Source organism: Ichthyophthirius multifiliis, assembly GCF_000220395.1.
Source record: "Ichthyophthirius multifiliis unplaced genomic scaffold scaff_1120509250973, whole genome shotgun sequence".
NCBI lineage: Eukaryota > Ciliophora > Oligohymenophorea > Hymenostomatida > Ichthyophthirius > Ichthyophthirius multifiliis.
In genome coordinates, this window is record NW_004086324.1 from 1 (window position 1) to 18,942 (window position 18,942).

Here is an 18,942-nt window from a genome sequence, read left to right on the forward strand (position 1 = left end):
ATATATATATATATATATATAAATATATATATATTTATATATATATATACTTATTTATAATTTTATTTATTTAAATTATTTATATTTTCAATTTAAATTTTATTAATTAATTTTTTTCTAATTTTATTTTAATATTTATTCCTTTTATATACATTAATATTTATTATTTTATTTTATTTTTTATATATTTTAAAAAGATTTTTTTTTTATTATATATATGTATTTTTTTTTATATCTATTTTATATATATTGTTTTTTAATTTAGTTTTTTTTAAAAAATACTATAAATTATAATACTTTATATATACATTATTATATATATCGTTTTCATAATTTTTGTTATTTTATTCTTTAATTATTATATCTTAACGATTTTATTTTTAAAAAATGTTAATCTATTTCATTTCATTTTATTCATTTCAGTTTATTTTATTTTTATATTTATTGTAAATCTTAATTTAAAATTAGTATTTTATTTAAATATATTTTTTAATTAAACATTATATATACAAATAAATAATATTATATTTTGATTAATAATAAAATTATTTTATATACATCAATATGAATAATAGTTTCTAAAATTTTTCTATTGAATTAACTAAATTAAAATCTGAAATGTTTATTTAATTAGAAAATTAATCTAAAAGTTTTATTCAATATTGTCAGAATAACCATTCAAATAACATTGATAAATATGTTAAATGTAGAATGTAAAGAGATGATAATTTAAGACGAGAACTAAAAAAACTTGAATTAAAATTAAGATATTTAGAACTATAATCATAATAAATAGAAGTATAAAATTAAAATAATTAAAAAGTTGATGAAATTGCTAATTACTTTTTAGAAAATTACAAAAAAATATATTAATAAGCATTTTAATAAATATAATGACCTTGAATAAAAAAAAAATATTATATATATATAAAAAAAAAATTATACAGAAAAAAGTAAAACAAAATAGGTTTCATTTTTTATTTAAAATTTGGGCCCCTTTATTTAATTGTTCCATATCTAATTATAGCCATTTAAGTATATAAGGCGTATTTAATACAAAAAGTCTAAATTAAACATAATTAATGGAATCTTCATTAATTTAAGTATTTTTATCTATATTGTTTAAATTTGTCTTTTTTTCTGAAGAAAGAATTTCATTGGGATAATTAATTCTTATATTTTTTAATTATTCATATACTAATTTTTTTAATATCTAGTCTTCTAATTTAACCAAAGGAAATTATTCAAGAATCTTTTTGAGAAATAAAAATACTTAATGCACGTTAATTACTTTTTGATTGTTTTGATCAATTAAATTAAATGCAAATCTAATCTGAAATTCTTAATTTGAACTTATTAAATTAGACATTCCAAGTACGAATTCTCGAAAATTAATTACAGTGTCGTTATTTATGTCAAATACATTAAATATTGTTTAAGAAACTTCCTAATTACTCACTTTTAAAGCTTATGAAAATTCATCTAAATCAATAACTCCATCATCTTTACTTGAAGAGGATATTTATTTAAAAAAAATATGAAGATTCTGCACTTATTAAAAAGTAAGATTTGTTAAATTTGTATATTCCAATAATTCATATTATGTTAATTTTTTTATTTCGTATTTCCTGATCCCATTAATAAAATAATTTTATTTATAAAAAATTAGATAATTTTATTACATAATTTATAATATATATATTAAATATATATATATATATATATATATATATATATTATTTATATTTATATTTAAAAAATAAAAATTATATATAATATATTATTTTTTATCCTAAAAAATATTTTTCAAAAACTGCTATTTTAATCTTTTTATGAACCTCCTTATATAATTTCTTATTTATTAATATTTTATGACTACATATTTATCAAGAAAATTTACTTATCAATCATTTTCTAATCTATTTGCTAATCTTTAATGCAAAGTCCTAAATTTTAAACTGCCTTTACACAACTTTTATTATTATTTTAAAAAATATTTAAATTTTATTATAAATCTATCATTTATTTATTTTCTTCTTTATTTCCAGTTATAAAATCAACTATTTCTTATATTAAACTATTAAAAATTTCATCTGAAATTTCTAATTAAACATCAGTTTCTTCATCTTCATAAAGAAGCCATTTATCCTCATTTTCAAGTACTTCATTTTCAAGCATTTAGGCTAATCTATCTTCTTTTATTTAATTTAAATAATCATCGTCTATTTATATAATTTCTCCTGTAGGACTTTCTATTCTTTCAGGAATAAAACCGCATAAAGATGAACCCCATTTTAATACTTTGGCTATTGCTAAACCGAATATTTTTTCGATGTTATCTTAAGTTATTTTTATAGAACAGAGCTTGTTAATATTTATTTTCCATGGTAGTGGCTTTCCTCTTAAACCAAAAGGCCTCATAGAGTCTAATGCTTCATTAAAACAGTCAAACGTCATTTTCATATGGAACTTTTCGAGTTCTATGAGTTCTTGGGATAATAAATTATTATCTTTATTGAAAATTTCGTTAAAGTTTAGGAATATTTCTTCCGATATTACTGTTTTTTGGATTTATATGTATTTTATGACAGGATATATTGGAGTTTATAATATTTCTTGTGAAGAATTTTCAAGGTTTTCGGTTAAATTGAAAGCTTTAAGAAATTCGAGAGAGTCAATTCCTATAGGGATGTTTATTTTGGATAAGAATTCGTCTTTAAAATTATCTTTTATATATTCAGAAAAGGCTACTAAATAATCTTTAATATAATTTAATGTAGCATATTCTAAACCTTATTATTAATTATTATTATTTTATATATTTTGATCTGTAATAATATTATTCTATTATAAATTATATTCTTATATATCATATGGTTTACAGTTTATGTTTTCTATTTCTTTAGGATATATATCTTATTAATTTACAATTTAATTTAGGGCTTTATTAGTACTTTCAATATTGCATTCTATGTTATTTTCTATATTATTTAATTTATAATATTTATTATTTTCTATGTTATTTATTTTATTATCATAATTATTTAATTTAAATATATCGACAATTTTAATTTATTATTAATTATTTTCTTAAGGAGTTCTTAAATTGCAGAGTTCTTCAAAAGATTTTCTTTCGTCTTTTAAATCTTCTAATGAATGTTCACTCTCTGATCTTAACGAAAACATTTTCTTTAGTTAATCTTCTTCGAAACTTTAAAGGAATTTCGAAGAATTCAAGCCTTTTATTTAGTCGATAAAAATTTGGTCTTTTTTTGTCTTTTTTATAGTTTCGGCAAAAGTACGCATTCCTTTTTCGATTTATGAATGTGCTTTTTTTAACTATAGTTTTTCTTTAGATACCCATTTTTCAAGCTATAATTATTTATTTTAATAACTTTTGGGGGATATATGGTTTTTTTCGTGTAGTTTTTGGATTATTTCAAGCTCTTTTTAATGTTTTGAGTCTATAACCTCTTCTCTTTTGAAAATTATTTGATCTATTTAGTCTTCTTTTAAAAGAAAATTATCATTTTATGGTAATATTTCTTCCTTTTCTAATTAATTGTATAAATTTTCAATTTATTAATTAACTTCCGTTGTTAATTTGGAGTCTTTTTGTATATTTTTAAGTTGTTATTTAATTAATTCGAATTATTGTTTTTTGGTTTCTTTAAGTTTTTTTATTTCTTCTTCTAAATTTTTTTCTTTGGGTTTTTCTGTATATTCATTTAGCTATTATTATTGGTCATATTTTTAGATTTCCTATATATTTTTAGTCTATTATATATAATTAAAATTTAAATTATTGCCTTCTAAAAGTTCATCAGGTTCAATTTAATTTTCTTCCAAATAATTATTCTCATCAAAAACTTCATCTTCTTCATCGCCCGATTCATATTATTATTTAAGGAGTATACATAAGTATTTTCTAGTCAAATAGCCTTTAAATACTTTTGATATTATTGTAGCTGCAGCATCATAAAGGAATAACTATTCCTATAATATTTGAATTTCAGGGTCATCTTAGTCACCTTTTTGGAGCATTTCTTATAGTTATTGGATTTATTAGTAATTTAATTCAAATAAATATTCTGGGTTTTTTTCTTTTTCTATAGATTTTTTAGTCAAGCTTTGTTCTTCTAGGTTTTTTCTTCTAGAAGGAATTTCTAGTATTTATTGGTTTTTTTTAGTATTTTCGTTTTCTATTTTGGATTTTCTATTTATTGGACTTTCATTGGTTTTTTATTGAATTTCCTTTTTTTTTTATGGACTTTGCTATTTTTTATAGTTTCTTTCGATTTATAATTATGATAAATTTTCTTCTTATTATTTATTTATTTTTTCTTGGTTTTAATTAATTCTAATTAAATCTTTTTTTGAGTCTTAATTTTTTTATTTAAATTAAGAAACTCTATCATTAATATTAAGGAATTTTTATTTTAATTCGTTTGTTTTTTCCTTTAAAATATCATTAACTGGAATTTCTTTTATCAAATTAGGGTTAAATTTTTAAACATTATTTCCGTTTTTGATATTATTTGCACTATTTGAGCAATGTAAGCTTTTACTTTTTTTTTTTTAGTTTTTTATTTTTGCTTGGTTATTGTTTCTGAAAATTCTAGTAAATATTTTTCATCGAAATCTTTTTTTTTGTACTTAATTTAAAATTCATATATACATTTCATTTTTTTTTTTTTTTAATTTTCTATATATATATGTATATATATTATAATATTTACGTACAACTACCTGAAATGTTAAACATTTTTTTAAATTCGTTATTTAAAAGTTCAAAATTATCCTAAAAATTCATATTTGTTGATTATAAATGTCTATTTTTCTTATTTTTCTTATTTTACATATTTGAATAGTAGTTATTTTGTAAAAAGGTACTATCTTATTATTATTCTAGGCCAGATTATTGTTAATAATCATCATTCTTTTTATAATAATGAAGGCTTTTTTATTTAGTTTTTTTAATCACTCTGTCTAATATTATTAGGTTTTTTCGTAATTTTTCTTATCTTCTTTTTATATCTTCTTGTTTTTTCTTACTTTCTTCTTCCATTTTTCTCTTTTTTAAAATCATAAAAAGCTTTATTTCTTGTTATTATTTATTTATTAAATTTTATTTTTCTAATGTATATATATTTATACATATAAATATTTTATTTTATTTTACTTTTTTAATCAGTATTTTAGTTAGATAAACTTTAAGAAATTGATTATTATTAATGAATTTTTCTTTTATAAACTTATAAAAAAAAAATATTTATTTTTAAAAAATTTTATATATTAAAAATATTTATATAAACTTTTACTCTAAATTGCTTTTTTAATAAAAGAATCATTAAAATTATTTAAACCGATAGTTTCTCTACGATTGTTTTTTTTTAAGCTTTTTTAATTATTATTAATTATATTTAAAGAATATTATTAAATATTGCATGAATGTTCTAGTTTAGATTATTGAATTTCTTTTATTCTTTTTTAATTTGTACCCCAGGCAAATTTGTGATAACTTAGCTTTCTTTTATTTTTTTTGAGACTTTTACAAAATCTTATTAAATTATCTTTTCTTATTTAACTATTTAATAATTTTCTTTATTCATTTTCGATTATTTTTTTCACTTTTTATTCATATTCTTATTATTTCTTTAATTAGTTTTCCACTTTAATTTATTTATTTTAAATTAAAAATTTGAATTAATCTATATAAATTGGTTTACTTGTTATATTTTATGCACTTTATTATACTAATAATTCTACTTCTTTTATTTTATTTTAGTCTTAATTTTACTATTATTATTATTATTGTTATTATTATTGTTATTATTGTTATTATTGTTATTATTATTGTTATGTATTTTATTCTAAATTAATCTTTTTGAATGAATTTTTTTCTGAAATTGATTTTTTTAATGTGCGTGTTTTTTTAGTTTTTATAACTGGTTTTTGTAAATTTTTATTACTATTTTAAAGTACTCCTTTTATTATTTCACAATGTACTGATTTTGTTTTTTGAGGAATTATATTTTTTTGTATTTCTGGTGAATTGGTTTATGTTTTTATTTATTAAGGAATATTTATTACTTAATATTAAATATTTTTCTTTTATTCAATATTAGTATTTATTTTCAAACTTTAGTAATTTGTCTTTATTGATATTGGAAATTATTCTTTTTTTTTTTTTTTTTAAAAAAAAAAAAAAATGTATATTATTTTTTATTATTTTAAATACTTTTTTATGGACGAGATTTTATAGAAACTTCTTTAAATTAATCTAATTTTCTGCCTTATATTATTGTGCATTTTTTTAATGGAAAATTTAAATTTTCATGAATATTTAAATTCAAATTTATGTTTAAACAATCAGTTTATTTTATTATATTGTTATTCATTTTTGAATTAATTTATTTATTTTTTTCTTTGTATATTTGTTTTATTAAAAAAATATTTAATACAAGAAAATAAAAATAATTAAAGCGTTGCTTTTATTAAAATTTTAAATAATAAAATAAATATTTAAAGTTATTTCTAGTTTTCTATTTTATAGAATTTAAAAAGGATATAATTTTATTGATTTATATTATTAACTTAAAAATATACATAAATTATTTAAAAAAAATAATTTAAAATTTGAATATTTTTATATTTTAGTTATTTAATATAATTTATTCTTATAAATTCTTATATTTTTAAAATCAGATTTATTATATTCAAAAAAAGAAGGTATTTCAATGAATAATTTTATTGATAATACATTTGTTTTAAAAAATCATTTATATAATAAATAAAATATAATAATATATATTTCCATTTTTATTTTTTTAATTAAATAAAATTTTTATAAAAAATGATAAAATAATAATTTTTTATAAAATATAATATTAAAAAATAATAATATTAGAATTTATCTATTTTTTATTCATAAGACTAGAACAATAATATAAAATATGATAAGCTAAACCGAGACATAAAGCCATTATTATATAATTTAAATAAGTGATCAATAGGGATATTATTATTAAAATATATCCTTTATTTTATTCTTGATTTTTATCTAATATTACAGTGAAAGTATTATAATATATATCATACATATTTTTGTATTTTCGCACTCTAAATTAATTATTATATGATTTATAACCAAAAAATATGATTTCATATTAAAGTGCATACATTTAATTTATAGATTTAAATGCATCAAGTTTTCAAATATGTGATTTTTTTTTTATGATAATATAGTCAAAATCAAGTTTATTACAAGTATTTTTAAAAATTAAAAAGCGGAACTTTTAATATATTTTGAATAAATTGTCTGAGTTGAAATTTAAATTGTATTTTTAAGTATTTTAGTGGTAATTTTATAGATTAAGGAGATAGAAACTCTTTTTTTTTAATAGGGTAAGAGGTGTAAATGGGGAAATTTTTGTTCAGAAATATTTTAAGAAAATTATTTCAGTTAAGGAAGTGGTTTTTATCATTAAGTGTTTTGTTTTTCATTTTTAAGATAAAAAACTTAAATCTATTAAAAAATGATTATTAATATAAAATTTCATTAGATATTTATCTAATTAAACCTCTTAAATTTTAAATTGTATTTTTTTTAATTTTGTAAAAAATAGTTTAAAAGTAAAATGTATATAAATTATTTATTATTAAAATTATATATATATATTTTTTTCTACTGCTATTTTTAAAAGGAATTAGTTAAATAAACATAGAATATAATTATAAAAAATTGTAAAAAATATAAAATTAGATTTTTAATTTTTTTTAAACATAATTAAAGTAAGTTATTTAAAATAGATATATAAAAATAATTTTTCAAGAGTAATTTTTACTTTTTTAAATAATTTTAGTAACGTATATAATTATAAAAAATTTATGAATTATTTTATACATTTTATACACGTATAAATTAAAGTTAAGTTTTTTTTAATTCAATTTACTTAATGAAAAAAACTTAACTTTATCAAGAAATATTAAAATACAAAAATAAAAATAATATTTATATATTTGTAAATTATTTTAATGAAAGAAAGTATATTTCTTTGGAATTTTAGATATATTATAATATAATAACTAATTATTAATTTATATTATTAAAAAATAGTATATGTATATCACAAATAACATATATTTAAAATCTTGAACAATTGAAAATGATTAAAAAATATATAAATACATATACACATTAAAATTATTTAATTAAAAAATATATAAGATCAATAAATTTAAGATTGTTAAAATAAAAGATTTCTAAATATGTGGAATCTTATTAGATCCCAATATTATTTTTGTTAGATTTATTATATTTATTAATATTATAATTCTTAGTTATTATTAGGATATACTAGAACTATGTTTTTCTTTAATACTTAAGTTTTCTTTTTAGTTTTTTAAACGTTTCTATTTTTAAAGTTAGCCAGAATAGTTTTGACTGAATTATAATTAATATTCAATATTTTAGCTGCCTTTTTTAAAAAAATAATAATATAAATTGTTAATGTAATATTTAATATTATATATACTTCAAATGGTGATTTATTTTAAGAGTAAACCAAATCAAATAATTCTTTTCTTAAAGAATCTGAAATTTTCATGTATTTTCTTCTAGCATTAGGATCTATGAGCATAATTTATTTATCAACTTCTTGTTAGATTTCTTCAATAATTTTCATTTATATAAGTGTATGTTTTTTTTTTTTTTTTTTTAAAAAAAAAAAAAGAGTAAATTTAATTTTATTTTATTTTAAATTATTTATATTATTTATAAGGAGAATTAAATTATTTTATTTAGAATGTTTTTATTTTATATTATAAAGATAGGTGATTGATATGTATTTAAAAAAATATAACGTCATATAAAAAATAGTGCATTCTATAATAACCAAAAAAAAAAATTAATATTAAATATTTAATAAAAATATATTTTTGCTAAAATTAAATTACAAAATATATAAATATAATATTAACGATTTAATTTTATTTTTAAACATATAAAGTTTTTTTTTAACATATATAATGTTATATAAGGTTGCTTTTTTAAATCAATTCTGTTTAAATAAATACTTATTGAAATGCATTTTATTTTTTTATTTTCTAATTTCTAAAAATACATTTTTTTAAAATATTTTATAATATTAAATAAATTGATATTTATATAGATTTATATTTTATATTATTTATAAATTGAGGCTTAGTTTTTTTTATATATATATATATATTTATATAAAAATTTTATTTTTAATTATATTTATATTTTCATCTTTCATTTAATTTAATTTTATTTTGTTTTTGATTTTGATTTTTATTTTGATTTTTGATATAATATTATTTAATTAAAATAATAATGTAATGTTTTTTTTTATATGCGTAAAATAAATGCGTCAAATAAATAATAGCTAAATAAAATAAATTTAATAATTGAAGATTAATATTATATATTGTAACAAATAGAAAATCATATTCATTAATAAAAAATAGGTAATATTGAAAAAAATTAATAACTCTATTTAATTCAAATAATTTTTCTTCAAATTTAAATTAAATACATTAAAACATAAATTATATTTTATCTCTTGTTTTTAATTTTAGTAATTTTTATAAATATAAAATAATTATATATCTTGTTTAAATACAAAATAATTAAATTTTAAATAACATTGCAAAGACAATAAAAAACTTCTAAAGGAACCTAAATTTTTGATTTAAAATAAGGTACAACTTAGATTTTTAAAATAAATTAACTTTTCTATTAAATAATTAAATATTTGATTTTTTATAATGTATTTTAATATTTATAATATAAATTAATATAAAAAATATATAAAATAAATATAAAAAATAATTTCATAAAAATTACCTAAATATATTACTTTCAGAAATTTTTTTATATCTTAAATATATATTAATCTATATTTACTTTTAATTATAAATTTATTTATATTTCAAAAAAAAAAATTAGTTTTTTATTTTTATCTTTAAAATATATTGAATATATTTGATTTTCTGATTTTTTTTTATATTTTTGTCCATAAAATATTTATTTTTTCTAAATTAATTTGTATTTTATTTTTATATATTTATATTAGATTTTATTTTTATTTTCAATCTGATCTATATTAACATTTTATGGATCATTGTAATTAAATTCATTTTATTTATTTATTATGGCATTTTAAAAAACTAATCTAATTATAATAGACAAATTTTTGGCGCATTTTTTTTGCTATAATTATCCATAATTTTACTTAACAAAATTTTTTGATTATTAGCATTTTTTGTTTTGTGTATTTAAATCTAAATTAATTTTTGGTAGAGTCCTTTTTTTGTTTGAATTTTTTCTAAATTCGATTTTTATTTATAAAATAGTTCTTATTTTCTCAATATTATTCAATTTTTATATTGCTTTACTTTAATATTTTTTTTTATCTAAAAATAATGAAATAATGTTCTAAAGTTCCTAAAGCTATTATTTTTAAAATTTCTATATAATTGATTTTTGTATTAAATATATTTGTAATTAAAGCTTTTTATAGAATATAAATGTAATTAATTATCAAAAATTTTATAAAAATTACATGAAAAAATTGATATTATTTATAATTAAAAATTTGATATAAAAATAAAACTTATTAAGTTAGTAAATTATTTTACTTATAAAATATTTCTTAAAAGTTTTTTAAATTAGATATTATAATTTATGAATAAATTTTAATCCACTAATTATTTAATCTAGTATAATTATCAAATATAATTTAATTCAATAATAAATTAAATGATATTAGAATTTTCAGTTATTAATTAATATTTCTATGTTATATTTGCATTAAAAATTAAATTATATTAATGTAATTATCTATTATATATCTTACATAAATGTAAAAAGCTAATTAGAAAATTGTTTAATATTTACATTAAATACTTAAACGATATTTGTGTTAATATTATTATATATATAAACAATAAATTAATATGAAAATAAACATAAAAAATAACACTTTATAATAAATATGATTCAAATGTAAATTAAATTATTTTATGAATATATATATATATATAATAATTTTATTTTTTAAATGTGTTTTAAAAAATTAATATAATATATATATTTTATGTTTTTTATTAATTACATTTATTCTAAATAAAAATTTAAATAATAAAAATACTTTATGGTTACAAATTAAAATTATATATATGTGTATAAAGAAAAAGACATATATATAAATATATATATATATATATAATTATAAATATATATCTATTTATTATTTTTATTTACTTATATTAATAATGTAATAATTTACTTTAAAATAAATATTTTTTAAAAAAAGACATTATTATAAAATATATTAATTAAAATCATTAAAAATTTAAAATTTAATTTTATCGAAAATTTGTTATTATAACAAAATGAATCATCCTATATAAATTTTTTCTATCTATTTAATTTATCTTCTATCCATAGGGCAATTATTTAATTATTCTGAACAGCTTAAGCAAGTACAGGCATGATTACATGGTTTAAATAATACATTAATAGGTTTATTATTACATAAGATACATAATTTATTTTATTCATTATTTTTAATTTAATTTTATAGTTTAAATATTATAGTGTTTTTTTTTCATTTATTATATCTAATTATCCTTTTATTTTTTTTCTATTTCTTAAATTTCTTAAAAGTTTAAATTATTGATGTTATTTTAAAATTCGTCATTATATAATAGTATATTTTATAGTTTTTAAATACTTGTTAAATATTATTTTTGTAAAGAATTTTCTTTTTTTAATAAAATTATTTGGTCGTTTAAATTGGCATTTTATTGTTCGAGTTTCTCACATTGTTACTGCTCATTTATATATTTCTTAGCGATCTTCATTAATAAAAGGCTCTTTTTTTTTAAACTTAGATATAACTATTGGTAATTCGGGTTTAAATATGACTATTTAAGTTCATCTATTTCTAAAAATTACTACATTTCTTACTCATTTTCGCTACATCTAACTTATTCTAAAATCATCGCCTCGTCTATTATAATTGAATCATCGGATAAATTGTTATTACTTACTTATAATTCTTAAGAAACATTATAAGCTGCATATTATGAACAATTTTATTCGTTATTATTTCTCATTCTGTTTAAATAAGAAGAACTTTTTTTATATTAAATTATTTATTTATTTTCTTACCTTTTTTGTTATTTTTACATTTCGTTCATTATGCTTTGATTGTTTGTGTATGCTTCAGAACTATTACTATTGTTTAAACTATTCATATTTTTTTTATTATTTTTAAAAATAAGAAGGCTTTGTTTTAAATATTATATTTATATATAGGATAAATAATTATTAATTTTTTTAAAAAATTAAATATATATTTATTTAATATATGTAGTTTTTTTTTTTTAAATATATATATATATATATCAAATTAATTTAGAATGTAAAAATAAAATACTATATAAACAATAGATATTATAAAATATATAAATGAAATCATCTACTTTTAAAAATATATATAAATATATTACTATGAAAAACAAAGAATATTAAAGATATAAAATAAATGAAATTTACTAAATGGATATTTATAAAGCTGAAGAATAATTAAAATCAATAAAAGAGAGTTAGTTTTGGCATTAAAAAATATAAGAACGGTCTATTTTTTTTTAGCAAACATTCAATAATATAAAAGACTAGAAATTATTATAAAAAGAATATGAAGAAATAATAAAAAGTGATTAAATAAATGAGAAATATATAAATTTTATATAAGAAATAGATAAATTAATGGATTAAATAAATAAATAAAATACAGAAAATGTAAAGAAATTAAATTAAATATTATGTTTAATGGAATATATGAATATTAGTAATATAAATCTATGGAAAAAAGGTTTCGAAAAAGCTATATTTTTATCAGAAAAATATTCTTTTAGTTTAAATCATAATTAAATATTAATAAAATTCGAGAAATATATAAAGAAATTTCACGCTATAGACAGTGAAATATATAGAACTAAATTTGTTTTCAAAGAAAGCTTTTTAAATGAGATTTTTACAAAATAAAATATAGGTTTGTTATTGCAGAATATGGAAAAAAAAGATCAATAGGAAATTTAATATAAAGGATTAATTGTAGGATTGTTTTGTATTAATAATATTATTAAAAAATATTAGAAAATATTTCCACTTGATAGTAAAAAAATTTACTTTTTTTTTAAAAAATATGAAGAATATGTATTTTATAATATTAAAAAATTTAATTTAAATTAATGTGTTAGTTTATATGAGTGCTTTTGTCAAAATGGAATTGTAAATGATAAGTTTTTAGGAGCTTTTCATGAGGTTTTTTTGGAGAAAGTTTAAGAAATTAATAATAATGGGCAGTTTGTAAATGTTATTTTGAATAGTTTTTAACTTACAGGGAAGGTTTGTGAAACTTTATATTATAAAATTATAGATAATAGAATTGAAGAGCTTTTTAAAATTTAAGAAAATCCATAAATTATTAAATAGTTTTAATTTTTTTGTTTTACGGATGTAAATGATATTTAAAATACTAAAAAATTAATAAATAAATGTTAGAATAGTGAGATTTTTTGTAAAAATTTAACAAATTATTAAAATTAATAAGTTTTTTTGTTCTTTTTGTATATTTTTAATTTTCATAAAAATTTATTCCCATAAAATTTTTTAAAGAGTGTTTTATATGAAAAAATAAAGAAATTTTAATAAGAAAATGTAAAAAATTATTTAAATATATATATATATATATATATATATTTATATATATATATATATATATATATATTTTGTTTGAAAAATATTTTTGAAAAAAGCTTAAAAAATAAAAATAATGGAAAATTTAGGAATTTATAGGAAGAAATATGTATTAATTCATTAAAAAATTACTTAAAAATGATTTAAAAAAGTGAAGATTTTATAATTTACACAAATTTGAAAATAAATATATTTGAATTAGACATATTAGTATATATAAAGGAAAGTAAAAAATATATAGATATTGAAATTTTGGGAAATTCATATCAATAAGAGGATAATACAGTTATAGGAAAGAGAAAATTTAGAGATAAAATATTAAAATAAATGGGAATCTAAATTAAATATTTTAATATTACGAATAATTGGAGTAATTTTAATCTATTGTCAACAGGAAAAACACGAGCCATTTCTTAAATTTAAATAGGAGAGAGAATATATAATAAAATTATAGAAAATTGAAAAAAATTAAATATATATATGTTAGATATATAATGTTTTTTCAATTTTATATTAAACCGAATTTTTTTTTTTTTAAAAAAAAAAAAAAAAAACTAAAATAATAAAAAAATGAATGATTATGAAAATCAAATAAAGAAAATAAATTAATTAAAAATCAATATTAAACATCCAATTGATCCTTTTTTTGATGGAGATGCTTCGCCTTTTTAAAGATAAGGGATGATCTTAAATTGTTTAAATTTTGAATATAGAAAGAAAAAAATATATGCTTAAAATCCTGGAGAAAGAACAATTTATTTAAACTCAGAAATAATAGAATTACCAAAAAAAATAATAAATAATGCCATAAATGGACTTACATATGGAATTTAATGTTATATGTGTATTAATAAAGATTTGTTCCCAAAACTAGTGACTATATATTAAAATTTAGAAAATTAATTAATCATAAATATAATACATCATAATAAATCAGAATTAGTTACTCAGGTAAATCTATTATAAATAAGTGATGTTAAGGAAGGAACTTAGTTTTCTCTTCCAGAAATTTTCGAGATTAATTAAGCAACTATTTTTAATACACTTTAAGTTTATTTGATGTAAGAAAAGAAAAATATTACTTTAATTTTTGAAAATTAAGAATATAGAGACTTATTATGGTAAGGATTTTAAAATGTTATTATAAAATATTATATCGAATAAGCTCAGTATTTTATATATATTTAAATATTTATATTTCAATATATATATTTATTTGTATAGATAAACTAATAATTAAAATATTTAAGAAATAATTGATAATCTTTAGAATACTAATCCTTAAAAAATGTATGATTTTTAGGATTTCTTAGACTTTTTAAGGATGAATAAAATACATACTTCTATAAATTTTGCAAAGAAATTATATTATAGAAATGACGAAGAATAAAAAAATAAAAAAATGAAAATGTAAATTAAAGATTTGGCAAGTTTAGTTGAATAATTAAATTATAAATAAGAATTATAATAAATTTTTAAATATTATATATAAAAAGAAAATTAAAATTAGATGGATGTTTCGGATTTCAAAAGATTTCTATATTATTAATAAAAAGAAGATATTACAACCACCAAAATTAAAGAAATATTCGCAAAATTATAAGAAAAAGTAATCGAGAAAAATTGTACTTAAGATATGATTACATTTAAATAATTTTGCTAATATATTTTTAATAAAAGAAATACAATTTTTAATCCTGAAAAAATGAAAATCTATATGGTATTTAAATTAAAAATTATATAAAATGTGAAATATTTTTAATATTCAAATATAGAATATGGATAAACCATTAACAGATTATTATATAAATAGTGCTAGAAATTTCTATTCAAGTAATATTGATTTAGAAAGAGTAATGTAAATATAAGAAGAAGAAAAAGAATAATATAAAATAGATTTTGAAAATAAATATCTTCCAATACATTATATTTTAAGTAAAGGAGTAAGATTTATAGAAATGGATGTTTGGGTATATTTGAATATAATTATAAATATATATATATATATATATATATATATATATATATATATATATGTATATATATATATTATATATATATATATATATATATTATAATATTTATTTCAATTATTATTATAGGATGGTGAAGATTATTAGCCAGTAGTATTATATGGTTATACATTAAATTCTCGTGTTTTATTAAAAGATGTATTTTAATTAATTGTCAATTATGTATTTTAAGTGAACCATTATCCTTTTTTTATACAACTTCATTTACATTGTTGTACTGAAGTTTTATTAAATGTTAAAAAAGCAATTGAAGATATTCTATTTTTATATTTGTGGATAATTCCTAATAATTATTATGAATATAAATAATATCCCTCACCTAATGAACTAAAAAGAAAGATTATTTTGGTAGGAAGGCTTCCTTTTAAATTAAATGATGAATTAAATTCCGACTTTCATTAATTAAGTATTATTTAAGAATAAAAATTAATATAAGAAATCGATGAGGAGCTTTTGTAAATTATAAGCGAGGATGAAAAAAACGAAAGATATAAAAATAAAAACCTTAAAAACTTCGGAACTGATATTATTAACTCTCCCTAATCATTAAACCAACTGAAGTTTAAATCACATATAGAAACTAAATATTCTGAAAATTAAACTATCGATTCATTCAGGAATGACGAGAATTATTAAGAAAACGAAAGTATTTAAAGAAAAAGTGTCTAAAGGTAATTTTCTCATAAAGACTATCCTGATGAAATATATTTGCATATAAAAAATTATAAAAAAGTGTTTTAATTAAACTCTTACGAGAAGTATTTTGGACTATTATAGGATAAATTTTTTGGCGGGGTCGGCTCTCTGTTTGAAATATATGGTTTGAGTACAAATGAACTATAATAAATACCAGAAAGTAAAGATTTAAAGCAGATATTTTTGAATTCTGCGGCTCGAAAAATGTGCGAAATAAAAAATTTTACTTAAATTCATTTTCTAAAGTTATTTCCTTCTGGAAAAAAAATAGACTGTATAAATATTGACCCATGTATTCCTTTATAATAGGGAGTTTAGTTTTTAATGAATCATCATCATGTTTTCGATAAAGCTTCGCTTTTAACTTTTTCGTTTTTTTAATAAAACGGGAGAGAAAGAAGTGGCTATGTTTTAAAACCTTAAGAACTATAATTTGGTTATTAAATTTAAAGTATAGAGAGTGTAAGTGAAACTAATAATATAATCCTTTAAATAGGAATCATTTCGGCATTTTAATTGAGGTCAATAAAAGGAGAATAAGTCGATCCTTAAATAGAAGTTATGTTAAGATAACCTGTATCTCCATTATAGAATTAGAACTAGTAAAATATTTACTCGAAATAGAATATTTTTCTAGATGATATTCCGAGGTATTATTAGGATAAAATAGTATATAAAACTGATATAGTATCCAATAACAATTATAATCCATCCTTTAATTTCTAGTGTAAATTTGCTATTCATGAACCGAAACTTTCTTTTGTTATTTTTTAAGCTATAAATACTAGATATGATAGTCTTATAGGATGGTATTCAGTACCTGTTAATTGTATAAGATAAGGATATAGAATAGTACCTTTAAGAGATTAATATTTTAATACTATACCAGAATCATATTTATTATGTCATATTAAAATTACTAAAGATATATGAAATATATATATTATATTTTGTGTTGTATTAAAAATATATAAAAAATATATATATATATTTTTTTTTAATTATTTTTTCATAAAGTATAAAAATCAATTTTTATTTTTTGGCTTATTCTGATATTATTATTGCATTCAAAATGCGTCAATACTGCAAAATTGCCTTTGGTTTCTTATTTTATGACATATCCGGGATTAATTACTACTGTATCATTGATTTTTTGGGCAAAACAAGGCAAATTAGACGGAGAAATAACTATTTTTGGGAAATCCTCATTTTCAACGTCAAAATTAACATCGAAATTTCCTATTTTTTCCAAATTTATATTTTCAGTAATTTTTTTGGGGTCTTTTTAGTCTAAAAATGGATACATTGAATAAAGGTTTTTTTGTGAAAAAATACTCTCGAAAACATTAGGTATTTACTATATAGGATTTTAGTTTTTTTTATTTTTAGAAAAAGATCCCATATACGTATTTAATGCAATATCCGAATTTCCTATATAAAAAGAAAGTTCATCCATTTCAAAATAAGCTGGATTTGAAAAACTTTTTATGTTTTATTAATAATTGCTTGATATTTGAATTTCAAGTGGTTATTAGGGTATATTTTCAAACGAAAGAACGTCTTTAGTACTCGGGATTACTATTATTTGAACATTAGGACCTAATGAGGTTGCTGCACGCTCAAAGAGGGAGTTTTGGAGTTGTTCGAAGGATAAATCAGCACCTAAATCGGATGTTTTTACCACTTGATTTTCTATATCAAGGAAAGGACCTAGCAAGATAAGGGCTGAAACCTTTATTTCTTTGGCTTTTTTTAAAAGGAGATCAAAAGCGTTAAAATTAAAGGTACTTTTAGGAGAAAAAGGTCCAGTGGAGATAATAATTTTTCGATAGTTATCAAAAATTTGTTCTTGATTTTCTTAGAAAGTTATATTTTTCCAAATATAAGGGTGAACTTCGGTTACATTTAGGTATTTTCTATTATTTTCTAAAAAACCTTCTAACATTAAGATTTAGTTTGGGAAAATGAAAATATTTTCCTATTTAAAATATTCGTTTTCAAAATTTAAATGGAAGTAGTTTTTTGAGTCAATTTCAAGAATTAAATTTGTTTCATTTGAAAAGCCTTTTTCTAAACAGGAAATTCTTCCCACAACTTTAATCTAAGAAGAATTCTAGAAATTATTTAAATCTTCATTTATTAAAACTTCTTCGCTATTTTTTTTATAAAAAGTTATATATTATTATATTTTTTATATTAATTTCTCTTTTATATCCTTTATTTGGGTATAATGTTAGTTATTTTTCCTATTTTATTAAATAAAATTGTCTTTTATAGTATATTTTTTTTATATTGAAGCTTTTTCATATGTAGGAAGGTGCTTATTATATGTAAATCTTTCCAAAAGTATAGTCTAGTCGGGAGTTTCTTATTCTTCCTATACTGTAATGTTTTTTATATCGAATATTTTAGCATCTG

The 18,942-nt window shown here is 16.9% G+C and overlaps 4 protein-coding genes across 4 annotated transcripts, besides 22 other annotated features; 1 reads left to right on the forward strand and 3 right to left on the reverse strand. All coding sequences in view use genetic code 6, as the record gives it.

Moving 5' to 3' along the window:
- Positions 1-49: a microsatellite.
- Positions 1-85: a microsatellite.
- A 112-nt stretch (positions 86-197) lies between these two features.
- Positions 198-259: a microsatellite.
- A 138-nt stretch (positions 260-397) lies between these two features.
- Positions 398-434: a microsatellite.
- Positions 400-429: a microsatellite.
- A 1,254-nt stretch (positions 435-1,688) lies between the features above and the next one.
- Positions 1,689-1,752: a microsatellite.
- Positions 1,689-1,753: a microsatellite.
- A 53-nt stretch (positions 1,754-1,806) lies between these two features.
- On the reverse strand, positions 1,807-5,026 carry IMG5_122300 (IQ calmodulin-binding motif family protein, putative; the record flags this gene model as incomplete). Its single annotated transcript, XM_004032394.1, has 4 exons — positions 4,750-5,026; positions 3,396-4,642; positions 2,883-2,981; positions 1,807-2,792 (listed from the first exon to the last, which is right to left on the reverse strand). Exons 2-4 carry the CDS (start codon positions 4,042-4,044, stop codon positions 1,807-1,809), a joined length of 1,734 nt encoding a protein of 577 aa, XP_004032442.1. The 5' UTR covers positions 4,045-4,642; positions 4,750-5,026.
- Positions 2,975-3,030: a microsatellite.
- Positions 2,975-3,046: a microsatellite.
- Positions 4,239-4,284: a microsatellite.
- A 237-nt stretch (positions 5,027-5,263) lies between the features above and the next one.
- Positions 5,264-5,312: a microsatellite.
- A 488-nt stretch (positions 5,313-5,800) lies between these two features.
- Positions 5,801-5,873: a microsatellite.
- Positions 5,866-5,924: a microsatellite.
- A 912-nt stretch (positions 5,925-6,836) lies between these two features.
- Positions 6,837-6,888: a microsatellite.
- Positions 6,880-6,909: a microsatellite.
- Positions 6,910-8,161: 1,252 nt separating this feature from the next.
- Positions 8,162-8,687, reverse strand: IMG5_122310 (hypothetical protein; the record flags this gene model as incomplete). Its single annotated transcript, XM_004032395.1, has 2 exons — positions 8,162-8,480; positions 8,538-8,687. 2 exons carry the CDS (start codon positions 8,685-8,687, stop codon positions 8,232-8,234), a joined length of 399 nt encoding a protein of 132 aa, XP_004032443.1. The 3' UTR covers positions 8,162-8,231.
- Positions 8,688-9,289: 602 nt separating this feature from the next.
- Positions 9,290-9,329: a microsatellite.
- Positions 9,291-9,330: a microsatellite.
- Positions 9,331-9,811: 481 nt separating this feature from the next.
- Positions 9,812-9,855: a microsatellite.
- Positions 9,856-11,225: 1,370 nt separating this feature from the next.
- Positions 11,226-11,269: a microsatellite.
- Positions 11,270-13,772: 2,503 nt separating this feature from the next.
- Positions 13,773-13,826: a microsatellite.
- Positions 13,827-14,970: 1,144 nt separating this feature from the next.
- Positions 14,971-15,010: a microsatellite.
- Positions 15,011-15,753: 743 nt separating this feature from the next.
- Positions 15,754-16,654, forward strand: IMG5_122320 (hypothetical protein; the record flags this gene model as incomplete). The annotated part of the gene is made up of 3 exons (XM_004032396.1): positions 15,754-15,765; positions 15,898-15,966; positions 16,562-16,654. 3 exons carry the CDS (start codon positions 15,754-15,756, stop codon positions 16,652-16,654), a joined length of 174 nt encoding a protein of 57 aa, XP_004032444.1.
- Positions 15,783-15,876: a microsatellite.
- An 879-nt stretch (positions 16,655-17,533) lies between the features above and the next one.
- On the reverse strand, positions 17,534-18,677 carry IMG5_122330 (hypothetical protein; the record flags this gene model as incomplete). The annotated part of the gene is made up of 1 exon (XM_004032397.1): positions 17,534-18,677. A coding segment is annotated over one exon (1,144 nt), but the record flags the coding sequence as incomplete, so codon positions are not given.
- Positions 18,678-18,942: the final 265 nt, after the last annotated feature.